The sequence below is a fragment of the Odontesthes bonariensis genome, chromosome 19 (genome assembly GCF_027942865.1).
Source record: "Odontesthes bonariensis isolate fOdoBon6 chromosome 19, fOdoBon6.hap1, whole genome shotgun sequence".
Lineage (NCBI taxonomy): Eukaryota > Metazoa > Chordata > Actinopteri > Atheriniformes > Atherinopsidae > Odontesthes > Odontesthes bonariensis.
The window spans coordinates 7,621,696-7,637,476 of NC_134524.1; the positions used below are offsets into that span (position 1 = coordinate 7,621,696).

General features: G+C 43.4%; 1 protein-coding gene across 2 annotated transcripts in view; it reads left to right on the forward strand.

The window, feature by feature from the left end:
* The window catches only part of nat8l (N-acetyltransferase 8-like), a 28,393-nt gene extending 12,974 nt beyond the window's left edge, over positions 1–15,419 (forward strand). For both annotated transcript variants that reach the window (XM_075451332.1, XM_075451331.1), the window contains one exon: positions 7,534–15,419. In XM_075451332.1, coding sequence (XP_075307447.1) covers positions 7,534–7,901 — 368 coding nt within the window. In that variant the 3' untranslated portion in view covers positions 7,902–15,419. The remainder of the gene's footprint in view (positions 1–7,533) is intronic.
* The last annotated feature ends 362 nt before the right edge of the window (positions 15,420–15,781 follow it).

Here is a 15,781-nt window from a genome sequence, read left to right on the forward strand (position 1 = left end):
TACAGATTTGGTGTGATTGAGTTCAGCGGGCAAAGAGTTTTACAAGATGGAGGCTCTGACGGAGAAGGCCGGGTTTCCCTCCGTCACAGACGGTGATTTGGGAATAGTTCACTGGTTACTAACTGTGGCTCTCAATGGTCGGGAGAGAATATATCAGGTCAATAAGTCTAAGATGTATTTTGGGGCCATTTAAGGCTTTGAAATTGAGCAGTAAGGTTTTAAAATCAATATGAAATCCAACCGGGAGTGAGTGCAGAGGAAGCAAGACAGGGGAGATGTGTTCCTGCCTTTTTGTCCCAGAAGTGAGTCGAGCTGTAGGGTTCTAATGAACTGGAGACAGCAGAGGCATCCCTGCCTCATACCGACTGTGAAATGCAGTAGTCAAAGCATTCAGATTTTAATCTGGAATAAACAAGACTGAACGACCTAAACGTCAGATTAGTAAAGCTCCTGGGGTACAGCCGACTGTCATAAGAGTGAAAATGATAGCGTACAACAACCGAGCCCTGTGGTACGCCACAATTCAGGTGAGCTGTTCAGGAGGTCCAGGAAGTTATTCAGAGCGATAGAAAAAGTTATTTTAGAAAGAAATGAGTGGAATAACCGAAGAACCGAATATTCTATTGCAACCAGGACTCTAAATAACGATATTTTATCAACAGTATCATTTAAAGCTGACTTTTCTATCTGCACTCACCAGTAAGAAGAGCCGCCTCTGAACTCTGAAATAATCTAAAACAAGACTGGGAGCAGTTAAAAACCACGTTATCAATCATGAATTATATCAATCGTTCAGATGACCTAAAGGGGTCCAAATTAGGATTCTGTAGCAGATGTTGGTTTTAAACGGCTCGTCTGGTGAAAACATGAGAAGAGGAGGTCATACAGTAGATCACACAGTAGGTCATACAGTAGATCACACAGGAGATCATACAGTAGATCACACAGGAGGTCATACAGTAGATCACACAGTAGATCACACAGGAGGTCATACAGTAGGTCATACAGGAGGTCATACAGTAGGTCATACAGTAGGTCACACAGTAGATCACACAGTAGATCACACAGGAGGTCATACAGTAGGTCATACAGGAGGTCATACAGTAGATGACACAGGAGGTCATACAGTAGATCACACAGGAGGTCATACAGTAGATCACACAGGAGGTCATACAGTAGATGACACAGGAGGTCATACAGTAGGTCATACAGTAGATCACACAGTAAGTCACAGCAATCATACAGTAGATCACACAATAGATCACACAATAGATCACACAGCAGATCACACAGCAGATCACACAGTAGATCACAGCAATCACACAGCAGATCACACAGTAGATTACACAGTTGATCACACAGCAGATCACAGTAATCACACAGTAGATCACACAGCAGATCATACAGTAGATCACACAGTAGGTCACACAGTAGATCACACAGTAGATCACACAGTAGATCACACAGCAGATCACACAGCAGATCACACAGCAGATCACACAGTAGATCACACAGTAGATCACAGCAATCACACAGCAGATCACACAGTAGATCACAGCAATCACACAGCAGATCACACAGTAGATCACAGCAATCACACAGTTGATCATACAGTAGATCACACAGCAGATCACAGTAATCACACAGTTGATGACAGCAGATCACAGTAATCACACAGTAGATCACACAGCTGATCACACAGTAGATCACACAGTAGGTCATACAGTAGATCACACAGTAGGTCACAAAGTAGGTCATACAGCAGATCACACAGTAGATCACAAAGTAGGTCATACAGCAGATCACACAGTAGATCACAAAGTAGATCACACAGCTGATCACAGAGTACATCACACAGCTGATCACACAGTAGATCACACAGTAGATCACACAGTAGATCACACAGTAAATCATACAGTAGATCACACAGCTGATCAAACAGTAGGTCACACAGTAGATCACACAGTAGGTCACACAGTAGATCACACAGTAGGTCATACAGCAGATCACACAGTAGGTCATACAGCAGATCACACAGTAGATCACACAGTAGGTCATACAGCAGATCACACAGTAGGTCATACAGCAGATCACACAGTAGATCACACAGTAGGTCATACAGCAGATCACACAGTAGATCACACAGTAGGTCATACAGCAGATCACACAGTAGATCACATAGTAGATCACACAGCTGATCACACAGCCGATCACACAGCTGATCACACAGTAGATCACACAATAGATCACACAGCTGATCACACAGTAGATCACACAGTAGATCACACAGCAGATCACACAGTAGATCACATAGTAGATCACACAGCTGATCACACAGCCGATCACACAGCTGATCACACAGTAGATCACACAGTAGATCACACAGCAGATCACACAGTAGATCACACAGCTGATCACACAGTAGATCACACAGCAGATCACACAGTAGATCACACAGCATATCACACAGCCGATCACACAGTAGATCACACAGCAGATCACACAGCAGATCACACAGTAGATCACACAGCAGATCACACAGTAGATCACACAGCAGATCACACAGTAGGTCACACAGTAGGTCACACAGTAGATCACACAGTAGATCACATAGTAGATCACATAGTAGATCACACAGCTGATCACACAGCCGATCACACAGCTGATCACACAGTAGATCACACAGCAGATCACACAGCAGATCACACAGTAGATCACACAGTAGATCACACAGCAGATCACACAGCAGATCACACAGTAGATCACACAGCAGATCACACAGCAGATCACACAGCCGATCACACAGCAGATCACACAGTAGGTCACACAGTAGATCACACAGTAGATCACATAGTAGATCACACAGCTGATCACACAGCCGATCACACAGCTGATCACACAGTAGATCACACAGCAGATCACACAGTAGATCACACAGTAGATCACACAGTAGATCACAGTAGATCACACAACATGTTCAGATGATGAAGGCTGTCCAGGGAAGCTGATGTCATTGTTTCTTACCCGTTTGTCTTTGCTATTTATGTTTTTTGGCGCTTCCTCTTTTTTAAAAATGAATCATCATTATTTTTGTTTTAATGAAATCGGTTGTTGTTGTTGCTCCATCCAAACTCTCGTCACTTCGAGCAAACATTCAACCAGTCGGCATTCGGTTAACTTGTGGCGTCATCTCCGGAGCCCGTCCGTTGTCAGCTTCTTGGAGGATCTCCATGAGGGTATAAAACAGCTGTTAGCATGCTAACATTCGCTAAGAAGCACTGAACACAGGCGCAGCTCGGACCACTTTATAGGGAAAAAGTGAAGCTTTCAACTGGCCAAGCTGCCAATTGAAAACTTAAGGATTCATAAAAGTCATTATAATTCACCTTTAGGGGGAAATGAGTGTGTACTTATGAGCATAGATGGGAATATATTGGCTCCTCTACTGAATAAATGATGAAAATCCAGTAAATGAGCCCCGAAAAAGCTAAATGTCACATATTTAGACACGTGAGTAATCTACGAAACACTAAAATAACTCATGGGTTGTTTATTGGGTGACACAGCAAGCGATTTAGTACATTCTAGTAATTTCTGCACCTTTTAACAAACTCAACGGCATCTTTTCAGCTGGTGTTGAGACATTTTCGCTGGGGTTCACCCAGTGAAAGCCATCGATCTTATAAAGAGGAAATGAGAAGGCATTGCGGGACTAGATGACGCAGATGTGGTTGAATACGACGCTGCTGTTGTTGGTATATCGGTCGAGTTATTCATTTAAAGAAAGAAAAGAACTGGAGATCTCCTGCTGTGTTCTCAGCTGCCATAACTGTTCACACGACTTTGTGCAGAAACTGTATCCCAAACGGCGTTGCACGGCGTGGAAATGTTTGATCTCACTCATCCTTTGCCCTGATTTGGATCAACAGGGTTTATTTTCTATTTGTTGTCTCTTCAACTTGATCCTCAGCTGGTCCATCTGGGCCCATCTTTGACTCCCTACTGGCCACTGATCTGTGTTTGTTTGGCCTTTCTGCTCAACCTTTGGTCCCAACACGGCATCCATGACCCAGAATGCAATGCGCCGTGATGCTTAGTTGTAGTTCAAAGTGTGTATTAGCAACGATGGTTTCCAGCATGGCTAAAACTTAGGGCGAGTTAACTCGTTATTATCGCGTTAACTTGTTAATTATTTAACTCCGATAAATATTTTATCGCGCATTAACGCAGGTTTTATTTTTGTAAAAGTCAGTTGCTCACAGGCTTTTATTATTGTAAAAGTCTGTTGCTCACAGGCTTTTATTTTGTAAAAGTCTGTTGCTCACAGGCTTTTATTTTGTAAAAGTCTGCTGCTGTCTGCTGCGGAACAGGAAAAGAAAGTAATCTGCGGATCCACCAAACATGGAGAAGGGTACGGAACTTTTACTCGGCCATTTTCATGTGAAAGTTCTTCCAGACGGCGGAGTCGACAGAACCAAAGTCATCTGTAAACACTGCCAAGTTGAATTGTCTTCTCAGCGTAGTAGTTCCAGTCTAAAATATCACTTAAAGGCAAAACACACAACTGATAGCAGCAAGTCATTCAAGGAAACAGACAGTGGAGCGAGGCTTCTACATAAAAACTACAGAAAGATGCTGATGTTAAAAGTGTGTTTGCACAACAAATGTTATGGCACTTTCATTCATATGGCAGCACATTTAAAATAAAAGTAAATGCTAAAAGCTATACACTACTTTTGGATTTTTGGATTTTGCGTACAAATGCGATTAATCGCGATTAATCAGGGAAATCATGTGATTAATTAGATTAAACATTTTATTCGTTGCCCAGCCCTAGTCAGAATACATTTCTCTTAGCTTTCATTAGAAAGCCAGAGGGTGACGGGATGAGATGTAAACAGAGTTTTACTTTCACAGCGTGGCTCATTGTTGTCTTTTCGAGACACGGCGTTAAGTAATGCCCACAGTCTGATGAAACGGGGGCAGAGCGGGGCTCGCTGTGCATGCCTTCCTGAGCTGCCCTCATTCCTGGCACAGGCTCCGTTCACACAGATGGTCGGGACGGCTTCATGGACGCTTGAAGCTTGGCTGATCAGCCGCTTCATGTGTGCAAAGTTTCCACGGCTCAGCCGGCTTCTGGAACATCTCGACTCGGGGCAACAGGGTGATCTTAACTGCCCCTTTTCAGAAATTAAGAAGGTTTTTTTTTTTTTTTTTTTTTTAAATCAGACATAGCAACAAATATTACAAATCCCTAAAATCAATGTTGTTGCTGATCATTGACATATCCCAGACCATAATTATCCCCGCTCAACAATTCCACTTTGCATTCTATATATTGAAAATACTATATAGCAATTTTAGCAAGTTTTTTTTTTTTTTTTTTTTTTTACAGAAATCGGCGTTTACATCATATAAACCAGTATTTAAAGGGTTTAATTTTTGAAAATAATTGAAAACTTGGTAGTTATGATCAGAACTGAAGTGGAATAAAAGATCTACGAAAAAAAAAGCGGAAAAAAATATTAACATATTATGTTGTTAGGTCGTTTTAAAAGGGGACAAAAATGTCCCTTTTCAGAAATTCTGTTTTAAATCAGGTACGAGGGTTAAAAAAAAGGTATTTAGGGTGTAGAATTTCCACATATAAGCAGATTAACTAAGTGCTGAGGACAGGAAGGACATAGGATGTGCCTGCTGCCGCCGTCACCTACGTACATGCAACTAAAGTGGCGGGATCAGCTTCACAATCTGCCCAAATCTTCGCTAACACGCGGGACTCAAGTAGAAACACGATGTCATTAGTTTATGTAGAAAAACATGAAAGGGAGGTCAGCTTCTGCCAGTCACGGAAGAGTCAAGATTTACCTTTATCATCTTTAACAAACAGATGGCATTTTGGTACAAAACCACGTAGCTGCTGCCAAAATATGACGTTAGTGGAGCTTATTTGAACAGAGTTATGCAACAAAAGCAAGAGGAGCAGAGGATCTTTTTTCCTTTGGAAGATTAAGATTGCTAAAGGAGGTTGTAGCCAGGGCCTGTAACACCGCATTATGACGGTTTTAGGAGCGAGATTCAGAGAGAAGACGTCTCATCTCCACTAATGTTTAAAGCTCATCCTTTAGCTGAAACCGAGAGTGTTCAGTAGCTCTTATTCCCTTTAATCTGCATCCAAAAGGAAAACAACAGCCAGCCGTAATCACTCTGTATGTCCAAGTGAGCGGCTAACAAACTGCAGCTGGAAATAAGATCGATATTAAACGGGGTTATCTCTGGTAGAGGTGCATTGTCTGCTGATATTCTCACCAACACTGTGTAAGCATTTGTTTTTAATCTGTCACCAGTGTCTGATTAACTCGGATGTAACTCCTGATGTAGCACAAGCTGCTGTAAAAATACCCAAAAAACTTCATAAAATGCTTCCTCTTAATGTCCTTTCTGACATGTGTCTCAGTTGCTTTGTTCCACTTAACCGTGAGTCCAAAGTGACCGCGATGCCCTTACTGAGCAGCTAATGTCAGACACTGGTCTCTGTCCAGCTCATTCATCAGCTCCCTGCATCCCTTCCTCCATTCTGCATATTTCTGTCTCTACACTCAGGACATTTAAGCCATAACAATGTGATCATGCTTACGTTACTAACTTGCTGTTCGTGCAATCATTGCTTTGATAAACAATATGTTCTCTTGAGGCCAATTATGCTGCTTATTACGTTGAAATGTCCCTTTTTAGACGTGCATTTGTCTCCTTTAGCCAAAGTTAAACTGTAGGAAACGCTGACATGTGATCCTGCATCACCAGTAAAGTTTTCATCTACAGATTTAACAGTGTAAATAAGTCAGTGGGTTCAGTTTGGCTCCTTTCTGGTCTTCATGCTAAGCTAAGCTAAGCTAAGCCAATGGGCTGGTGGGTCAGTGTTGACATTAAAGGGATAGTTCGCCTCTTTTGACATGAAGCTGTATGACATCCCATATTAGCAACATCATTTATGAACATGTTCTTACCCCCTGCTGCATCCTGTGAGCCGAGTTCCAGCTGAGTTTTGGCGTTGATGAAAGTAGTCCGGCTAGTTGGCTGGGGTCGCAAAAATAAAGCGTTTTGCTTCTCAAAACAATATGCGTTCAAAAGAGTAATACATTTGCATCACAAAATCGTTCTCCAGGAAAAAGTCAGACCTCACAATCGCTTGGCACTATTTTCTCTCCCTTCGTATCACTGCGTGCTGTGTAGACCGAAGTGCAGTGATACGAAGGGAGAGAAAATAGGGCCAACTAGCCGGACTACCTTCATCAACACCAAAACGAGGCTGGAACTCGGCTCACAGGACGCAGCAGGGGGTAAGAAAATGTTCATAAATGATATTGCTAATATGGAATGTCATACAGCTTCATGTCAAAAGAGGCGAACTATCCCTTTAAGTCTACTTTTATCAATCTTTTCATTTGTCTGTAACATCTGAGTGCTTGGCAGTAACTCCAGCCTGTTCAGTGGATCTAAAACCACCAAACTTCTCCTGTTTTCTCCCGCCAGGCTCTTGTTTCTGGGTGGCGCTGCTTGACGGACGGGTGGTGGGCATCGTGGCAGCGCAGGGCCACGAGGACGACAACACCGTGGAGCTGCGGCGCATGTCGGTGGACTCTCGCTACAGAGGTAAAGGCATCGCGAAGGCGCTGGGTCGCCGCGTTCTGGAGTTCGCCGTGCGCAACAACTACGCCGCCGTGGTCCTCGGCACAACGGCCGTCAAGCTGGCCGCCCACAAGCTGTACGAGTCACTGGGCTTCCGTAGATCGGGCCAGAGCGAGGACTACAGGCTACCCGGGATGAGCCGCTCGGCCCTGGAGAGGCTCTTCTTCCAGATCCGCCACAGCAGCTACCGCCTGCAGCTCCGTGAGGAGTGAGAGGTGACGGGAAGAAAGGGAGATGGAGGAAGAGAGGGACAGAGAGAGCAATAACCCTCCTTCTTCACCTGAGAAGCCCGGCTGCGTCCTCTCCTCCGACGGCGTTTATTTATTTCGTGTCACTAGAGATATGTTTCAGTAACACTTCTGTTTCATCTTAAAGTCACTAACATTTTTATTACGATTACGCCTTTGTTGCCGTTGTTTTTGTATTATACTTTTACATTTTAAATGAGAGTTTGTTCATTTTCCTCTATTTTATTAAGCTATTTTTTTGTATCTTAACCCTTCCCCTTTCCACTGGATGAGAAAACCCCCCCCAAACCCCGAAGGCCTCGAGATCACGTGACTCAGATCAACACTTCCCCTTTATCACTACTCCACAAACTCCCCTTCTTACCCCTCCCCCAACTCCTCAGACCCTCCCTTCCCTCCCAGATTTCTCCCTAAATTGTCCCACGGCAGAATTCGGCGGGCGGGTTTTGACGCAGGAGAGCGCCATGCGGCGCTTGCACCCTGCTGAGAGCCGGAAGGGTCAGTGGATATGTGGGGGGGGGGCTGGGTGTGCTTTTGATACACACTCTCAGACTTTTATAAACAGTCTTGTACTGTTACACAGTGTGTGTCGCACACGCGAGCCATTTGGCTGTTCGCCGTTCTCTCAAGACACCATATTGAAGCACAGCGAGGGCGCGTTGCTGACGCCCCCCCCCCCCCCCGCGCGGCGGGGAGGGAGGATGAGCAGGATGGGCATCTATCCTGCGCCCTGAGTGGACACGAATCAGCACTGTGCATCTTCCTCACACACTCGACTGAGTGATTGTTCAATCTCCTCCTCTTTTCCCCCCACTTTATTTCATTTCTCTGTTTTTTGTCCTCACGGGAGCTGTGGAGAGGGTCTCTGATTGGCTGAGATGACAGGGGGGTGCTATAGCTGCATGTCGGAGCTTGTGTGTGTGTGTGTGACAGGTGAGAGTACGTAGCCGTGTGTGTGTGTTTATGTTTGTGCATTCGATGAGGCTAAACCAAGCCTCTAAAGTTTATGAACCTTTCTCTCCGAGAGTCGAGTATTATCGAACTTAACCACGACTACTTTCTACAAACTGTTTACTGATTGAATCGAGATCAATTCTGGACGTTTTTCATTATGTTCACAGTTCAACTGATAATTTGTAATTTTTTGTAACTTTAAAGAAAAAAAAAAGGCCACATTTAAATATGCAAATTCTACCGTCAAAAACCCACGACAACGACTTACGTAGCTGCAGTCTCCCCTTCACACACCTGATCCGGGTTATTGGGGAACAACCTGGGAAAGACATGACTACTAGCAATACTTGCAGACCTGCAGTACACGACTGAGCACAAACAGCAAATAACTATTTGAGGCCCTCTATTGGCGCGAGTATTCCTGCTCCCCCATGTGTTTATAGTGTGCATACAGCTGAAAACTCATGTAGCGAATGTCCAAGTTTCTCCCTCCATCTCCGTGCTCCCACCGAACAACCAGCAGTAGATTCAGCCATACTCTGAGCCTAAGTTGTGTCATTAAACATTTATAAATAAAAATAAAAAAGACTAAAAAAAAGCACATAAAGTTTAAAAAAAGGAAAAAATAAATAAAGAAGACAAATGTAATTGTCACAGAGCTAGCACTGACCATCCATGCCTTGGTTTCCTTTCCCCCTTTAAACTCTCCTTCCCATCCACGAATCTGTCTGCAACCCTGGGCTAGACCACACACCCTGCACCCCCCCCTCCACCGACCTCTCCCGTCTGAGCTCCCATTCACCCCCCCCCCCCATCCCTGCATGTGCCCCGGAGCCTTGCTGCACTGCTTTAATTACTCCATTTGAAGCTCGTTGGACCAGTCCTAGACCCCGCCCCCCTATTCTGATGTCATCTAGGCAGGGGTGGGGCTGGTGACAGGCTGCAAATGATGCACGGTCATGTGTGCAAGGGTGGGATGCAGGAGGCTTGGACTTTGGAAGAGAAACTGTGTGTATGAGTGCATGTGTGTGTGCGTGCGATGAGAGTTGGTTCGGATGCAGAATGAACTCACCAACTGCAGCGCTGCCTGGATGACATTACGCCTGCCAGCCAACCAACTGTAGAATGCAAAAAGCAATGCAAGTGTGGCATGCCTCTGTACCCAGTCTGTGTACGGTGCCTGCCCTGGAAAAGCATAGAAAAAAACATTAATGACATATATGTACTATATATACTATCTATATATGAAGAAAAATAAGCTTCTTTTTATGATTAACATATAAAAGACGTGTGTGTTTCTTTGGGGGGAAAAAAAAAGAACAAAAAGAAGAAATCTATGTACCATTTTGCATGAAATGTGTCTTCGAAGGCAAATATAACTCAAAGGGGAGAAAGTCGGCGCGGAAAAAGAGCTGGAAATAACAAAAAATGTGTAGGTTTTTATCATAGTTTTTACGTGATTCTTTTTTTTTAAATTATGTTAATGCTCTGATCGAGACAAGCGTGTGAAATACAATAAAACAAAACAACCACAAACGTGCTGAAAAAAATCTAAAAAATCTGCTCGAGGCAGCCAAACGTTATCTGGGCTCGATTCTGGAAATCTAAAAGCAGCTTTATCCATCACTGGAAACACTGGAATCATGAAATATTCTTCAGTTAGACCAGCTCGTCAGAAGGACTCGAAGGCACAAAAGGACGTATTCTAAGCTCATAACAAGTAAAAGTATACGATGCATACCCGCCTGCCTTTGCAGCTAATGTTATATGACACTTGCCCCACGATTATCAACCTCGGGATGTACTTATCTAATACCCACAGAGTGATACGGCCTCTTAATGCTGTTTTTCATGGCATGTAAAACGAAACACTCCCAACTGAACTGCTTTTAATCTTTTAAAATGACTTCTGAATGAAATTCTACATTTAACACAAGTTAAAGGTGTCAAACAGTAGCGAGTTCAGATGTTTTCTTCGTTGGGGCCAACGTGTGGAGGGCGGCTCAGGTCAGCCGTGCTCTGAGGCGTCCTGAGGCGGCCTGTCACAGTCAGAGTCAGGCCGTAAGGTCACCGTCGCCCCTCATCTTACATCAGCCATCTCTGCTCGTGTGCTCAGGCCCTTCAGACTGCTCTTTGTCGGGCTCGTCGGAGGATAAAGTTGTTTTTTTTTTATTATCTTTATCTCGCTTTTAGCCAAATTACCATCCATAGTGGTACATATTACGAATCAGAATGCCTTTGCCGAGGCTTCATGCACTAAAGTATCAAATGTCTTGAGGACTGCATGGCTTTGAGCTAGAGTTTAAGGACGGTTTTGTGCACTGAGCAATGTCTGTTTAACTGCTTCATGTGAATGCCATGCCCTGTGAAGACTCACCTCTGTTTAAGGCCGACTGGTCTCGCACACTTAATGTCAGAATGTAGTAAACTGTATGCATCTACCAGAGTGTACATTTACTTTCACACCATTCCCCTCAAATGATGTGCAGACGAACAACACGGAAGCTTTTTGTTTGGTTTTTTTTCGGTGTTTTTTGAACGGGAAGTGTGTCTCTCTAACGGCTGAGGCTTATGCTATGAAACCACTAAAACAATCTTCACCAGAGGCACAAGCTGAGGGTACGGGAGCGAACACTTCAAATTTAGAGGCAACGTTAAGCTCTGCCTGTTGTACACTGGAAAAAATCTAAATCTTACCAAGTATATTTGTCTCATTGAGTATCTCATTACACTTAATATAAGACACAATTGCCTAAGAAGTATCATTTCAGCAAGGCATAGGGACTTGTTTTAATACAATACATCTGGAATATCTTGTTAAGTGAAAAAGTCTTGAAAACAAATTGTTTTGAGTCATATTTCACATGAAACAAGCTTTTTTTTCCCATTTGAAGAGGTTTTTAAGCTAATTTCAAGATCACTTTTAACTCAAAAGTCCTAAATATCACATTTTATTTCAAGAAATCTTGACAAGCAGATTTTCACTAGTTCCATTGGCAGATTTTTTTTTGCTTATTTCAAGCAAAAACGTCTTTTATTTGTTTTTCTTACTTATTTTTGGAGGGGCATTTTTTCCAGTGTAAAAAAAAATCAAATAGCAGAAATATCAGCACGAATCCTGATTAATTATCCTTCAGTTTATCAACAAGGTAAAGGAGCCTGTTGTTCAAATTGCACAAATGTACAGACCCTGTGGGTTTGCTGTGTTGCTCTGACGGCGGTTGGGGTCGAAACCCTCACAGGCATGAATGTAAAACTGCCAACATTTGGTTTTAAACCTTCCCTGGTTGCTTTTTGCTTTCACGAAGGAGAAGAACAGTGAAAAAAAAAAAAAAAAAAGGTTAAGAGCAGCTACCGGTTCTTTCATTCAGTGACTAAACCACTCCATTAGATGTTGGGACATTTTTTTGTGTAAATAGCCTGCGTCTGTGATGTTTTATTTTTACCGCAGCCCGTCAGTTTTTGCTGGTCTGAACCCATTTTTTTTTGCCCCAGAAAACTGTTTTGTCGCCTGGAACGTCCCACCTAACGAGGAGGGCGAGGGAGGAATGTGCCACATTGGCAGTTAAAGAGGGGGTGAGTGGGGTGGAGGAGGCCTGCAGCGACAGAGCTCCCCAGCACGGACTCCCCCTCTCTGTCTACCTCTGGTGAGGATTTTTTGCTCCGTCGTGGCAAATGCCGAAAGGACTCACTCTGGACTGAGGCCACAGGTGCCAAGAACACATGAAGCACTTGTAGCACAACTGCGTCTTGTTTTGCTATTACTGTACAGTACTGGTAGTTTTATTTTCATTTGTACATTTCTTACGAAGATGATGGGTGATGTCATTCTTTCTTTCTTTCTTTCTTCTGTGTGTATCATCAGCATATATACAGGCTACTTTTAGAGGTGGGAACATTTTTGCCAAAGGTGACAGTAACTTGCTGCATTTTTAATCCCAGTCTGAGCTGAACACAATCCCAGAATCGCTCGTTATTGTTTGGAAGAATCCTGCTCATGTGCCATCTAATCAAGCAATAACACAATACCTATAAGGATTTTATTAAAAAAAACATGAGATGCTGCATTGATATTATATCCCTTATACTGCACCAATTAGTGGCTGCGATGCCGTAGGAGCATCTGCATTGTAACACGAAGCCTGGAGGAGGAGGGGGGGGGGAGTCTGTAAAATGTTTCTGTTTTCTTTTTCTACTTTTCTTTAAACGGAGGTGTCAAAGATGTTTTTTTTTTTTTGAGTCAAAGTATATTTGTACGGGAAATGGCGCTAAAGGTTGAGCGGTTCGAGCGGGCAGGAGAAGACGACGCTCTGAAAATGCTCTCTGCTGCAGCGGTTTAAGGCCACATTTACACATAGCCGGGTATTTAGAGAAACGAATATCCCCCAACCCCCCCCCGTTTTCAATAATAACATCGTGCACACAACATCGTTTTCAAAAAACTTGTCATTTACATCAACCCGCATAAATACGCCGTCAAGCGCCATAATAACTATGCCAAACCTATTGGCGGCAGTGTAGGGAAAGGAATCAAAATCCTCAGAATCAACACCAACAAAAAACACATTTCGGACCCAAGTGGACAGTAATCGCTCTAGAAACCTTTCTGATTATTATTGAAACAGCCGATCTAGACAGACCGAATGCATTTGCCGTTTTATGAAGTCTACCCTCCTCAGCCAAATAGTACAGGGTGAGGGCAACTTTTTTCGTAAAAATTAGTAGAACTTTAACATCAAAAATGATAATCCTGATCAGTAGCCAAACAAATTGTAAACATAAGGCGCTCGCATGACGTTAAGCATTTTCTGGCGCATAATGTGCCTAAAACGCCGTTTGTCCCAGTTGACACGGCAACACATAACCGGCGTTATCAGAAATCTCCACTTTGGCCGGAGGTTTTAGAAATAATCGTTTTCTGTGATAAAAACGGGGTTTTGGTAGCCTGGCTGACGCGTCCACATCTCGATGAGATGGTGGTCTGGGAACTAGGTGTGCATTTTCTCGTATTTGAGGCGTGGTTTACGAATGCCTAGAGCCGTTTATTGGGCGCTACGAATGTCTATCAAATGACGTCAGGTTCTTCCCATGCTGCTTTGCGCGCGATTCATAGCCAATTGTATCACTTATACCAGATGACGACAGAAATTCGACGAGGAAGAAGAAAAAAAAAAGTTAAATAAAAGTAAACTTATTTTAAAACTTACTTAAAACACTTTCTAAGGCTGCATCGAACGGTAACGTTGTGTCCGCTGCCATGTTGGATTAACGCTCTACAAGCTTCGGTGTAGCGCATAGACGTCGTCATCAATATCTGCGTCTTCCTATCGTGTAAACGGGGCCTAAATCTCTAAACCGAGGTTTTAATTCGAGGACTTCTAGTTAGCTCGCTCAGACGCGCACTCAAATTCCAACTCCACAACTTCTTGTCAGTACGACCGAGAGTGATCAATCAACAGAGATTCTCCGAATCTTCGAGCCAGTGATTGTAAAAGTTGTAAAGTATATTTTACTGTAAATAGCACCATTGGGGGGGTCCTTTTTACTCCTTTTGTAACTACAACTGTGGATTTACAAGATATGAAAATATATTTTTAATTGATTTAAAAAAAACAAAAAAGAGATTCTCCAGCAGTCCAACACTGAGCGACAGCAGACACTTTCAGACGCAGTCCTTCTCGTCCCTTCCTGCTCGCTCGAACGCTCGATAAGACGGTCGTGGCACCGCGGCAGCGGCGGCTCTGTTAGCTTGCAGCACACACCAGCCTCGGCCGTGAACATCTGCGGCTGAGGACTGAGCTATCGAGCAACAGCTAAAGCCGCTGCGGTGCAACGGCGCTCTTTGCCCCCGAAGCCCTGTCATGGCTGTTGTCCGTTGCCAGGAAACCAAGCCGCACAAAGCACAGCGGGGGGACTGATACACAGCCACACTGTGGGGAGGCAGGCTGGTCGGCCAGTAGGCCGCGATAGAGGAGTGGAAAGAGGAATTGATGGATAGACGCTGGACTTTAGGGGGATGGGATTAAAACTGCTACTTCTATCTTAGAGGTTACAGGAAATTCATAGAAGAGACCCTGATCATGGGATGTAGAGCAGTGAAGTAAATAGTGCCTGGGGTCCACTATGTCAGAGAGGTTATCAAAGATCAAATGAAAGTGTAGAGAGCAGGTTTGAATGTGGCAGACGGGAGCTCTGAGGTGTATCATCCACATGTAGAGCGATGATAACACAGCTGGTGCAACCAGTCTGCCCCCCCCCATCCACAGTGAGACCGCAGTGAAAAGCCGTTTTATTTCCTGGGGTCAATTAGCTTTCAGTTCCCTTTCAGCTGTATAATCACACCAGGATTACTATTATTATTATTATTATTATTATTATTATTGTGGCTTATTAACCCTTTTTTTTTTTTTTACTGACAACTGGAACCCTGTACAGATGTAAAGATGGGATTTCTTGCATTGAGATGACTGAAAACAAGGATGTATATATATATTGTATCAATTAAAAAGACGATGCATTAAGCTTTTACATGCTGCGGCTCTGAGTGCGTTTCTATTTTCAGATGGGAGAGAAAATTAACGGGAATAACCCGAGGCAAATGTTAGATTTGAAGAGATAGATAGATAGATAGATAGATAGATAGATAGATAGATAGATAGATAGATAGATAGATAGATAGATAGATAGATAGATAGATAGATAGATAGATAGATAGATAGATAGATAGATAGATAGATAGATAGTTTATTGATCCTGAAAGAAATTCAAGGAACAAAAGTCAGGAATCGCAGGGTCTACTTACACATCCCAAGGCAGCGATGAGTTGCTCATGCGGTTGCCCTTGACAACCGAGTCTTCAGAGGTACTTTCAGACCACGGCTCCTGCTGGA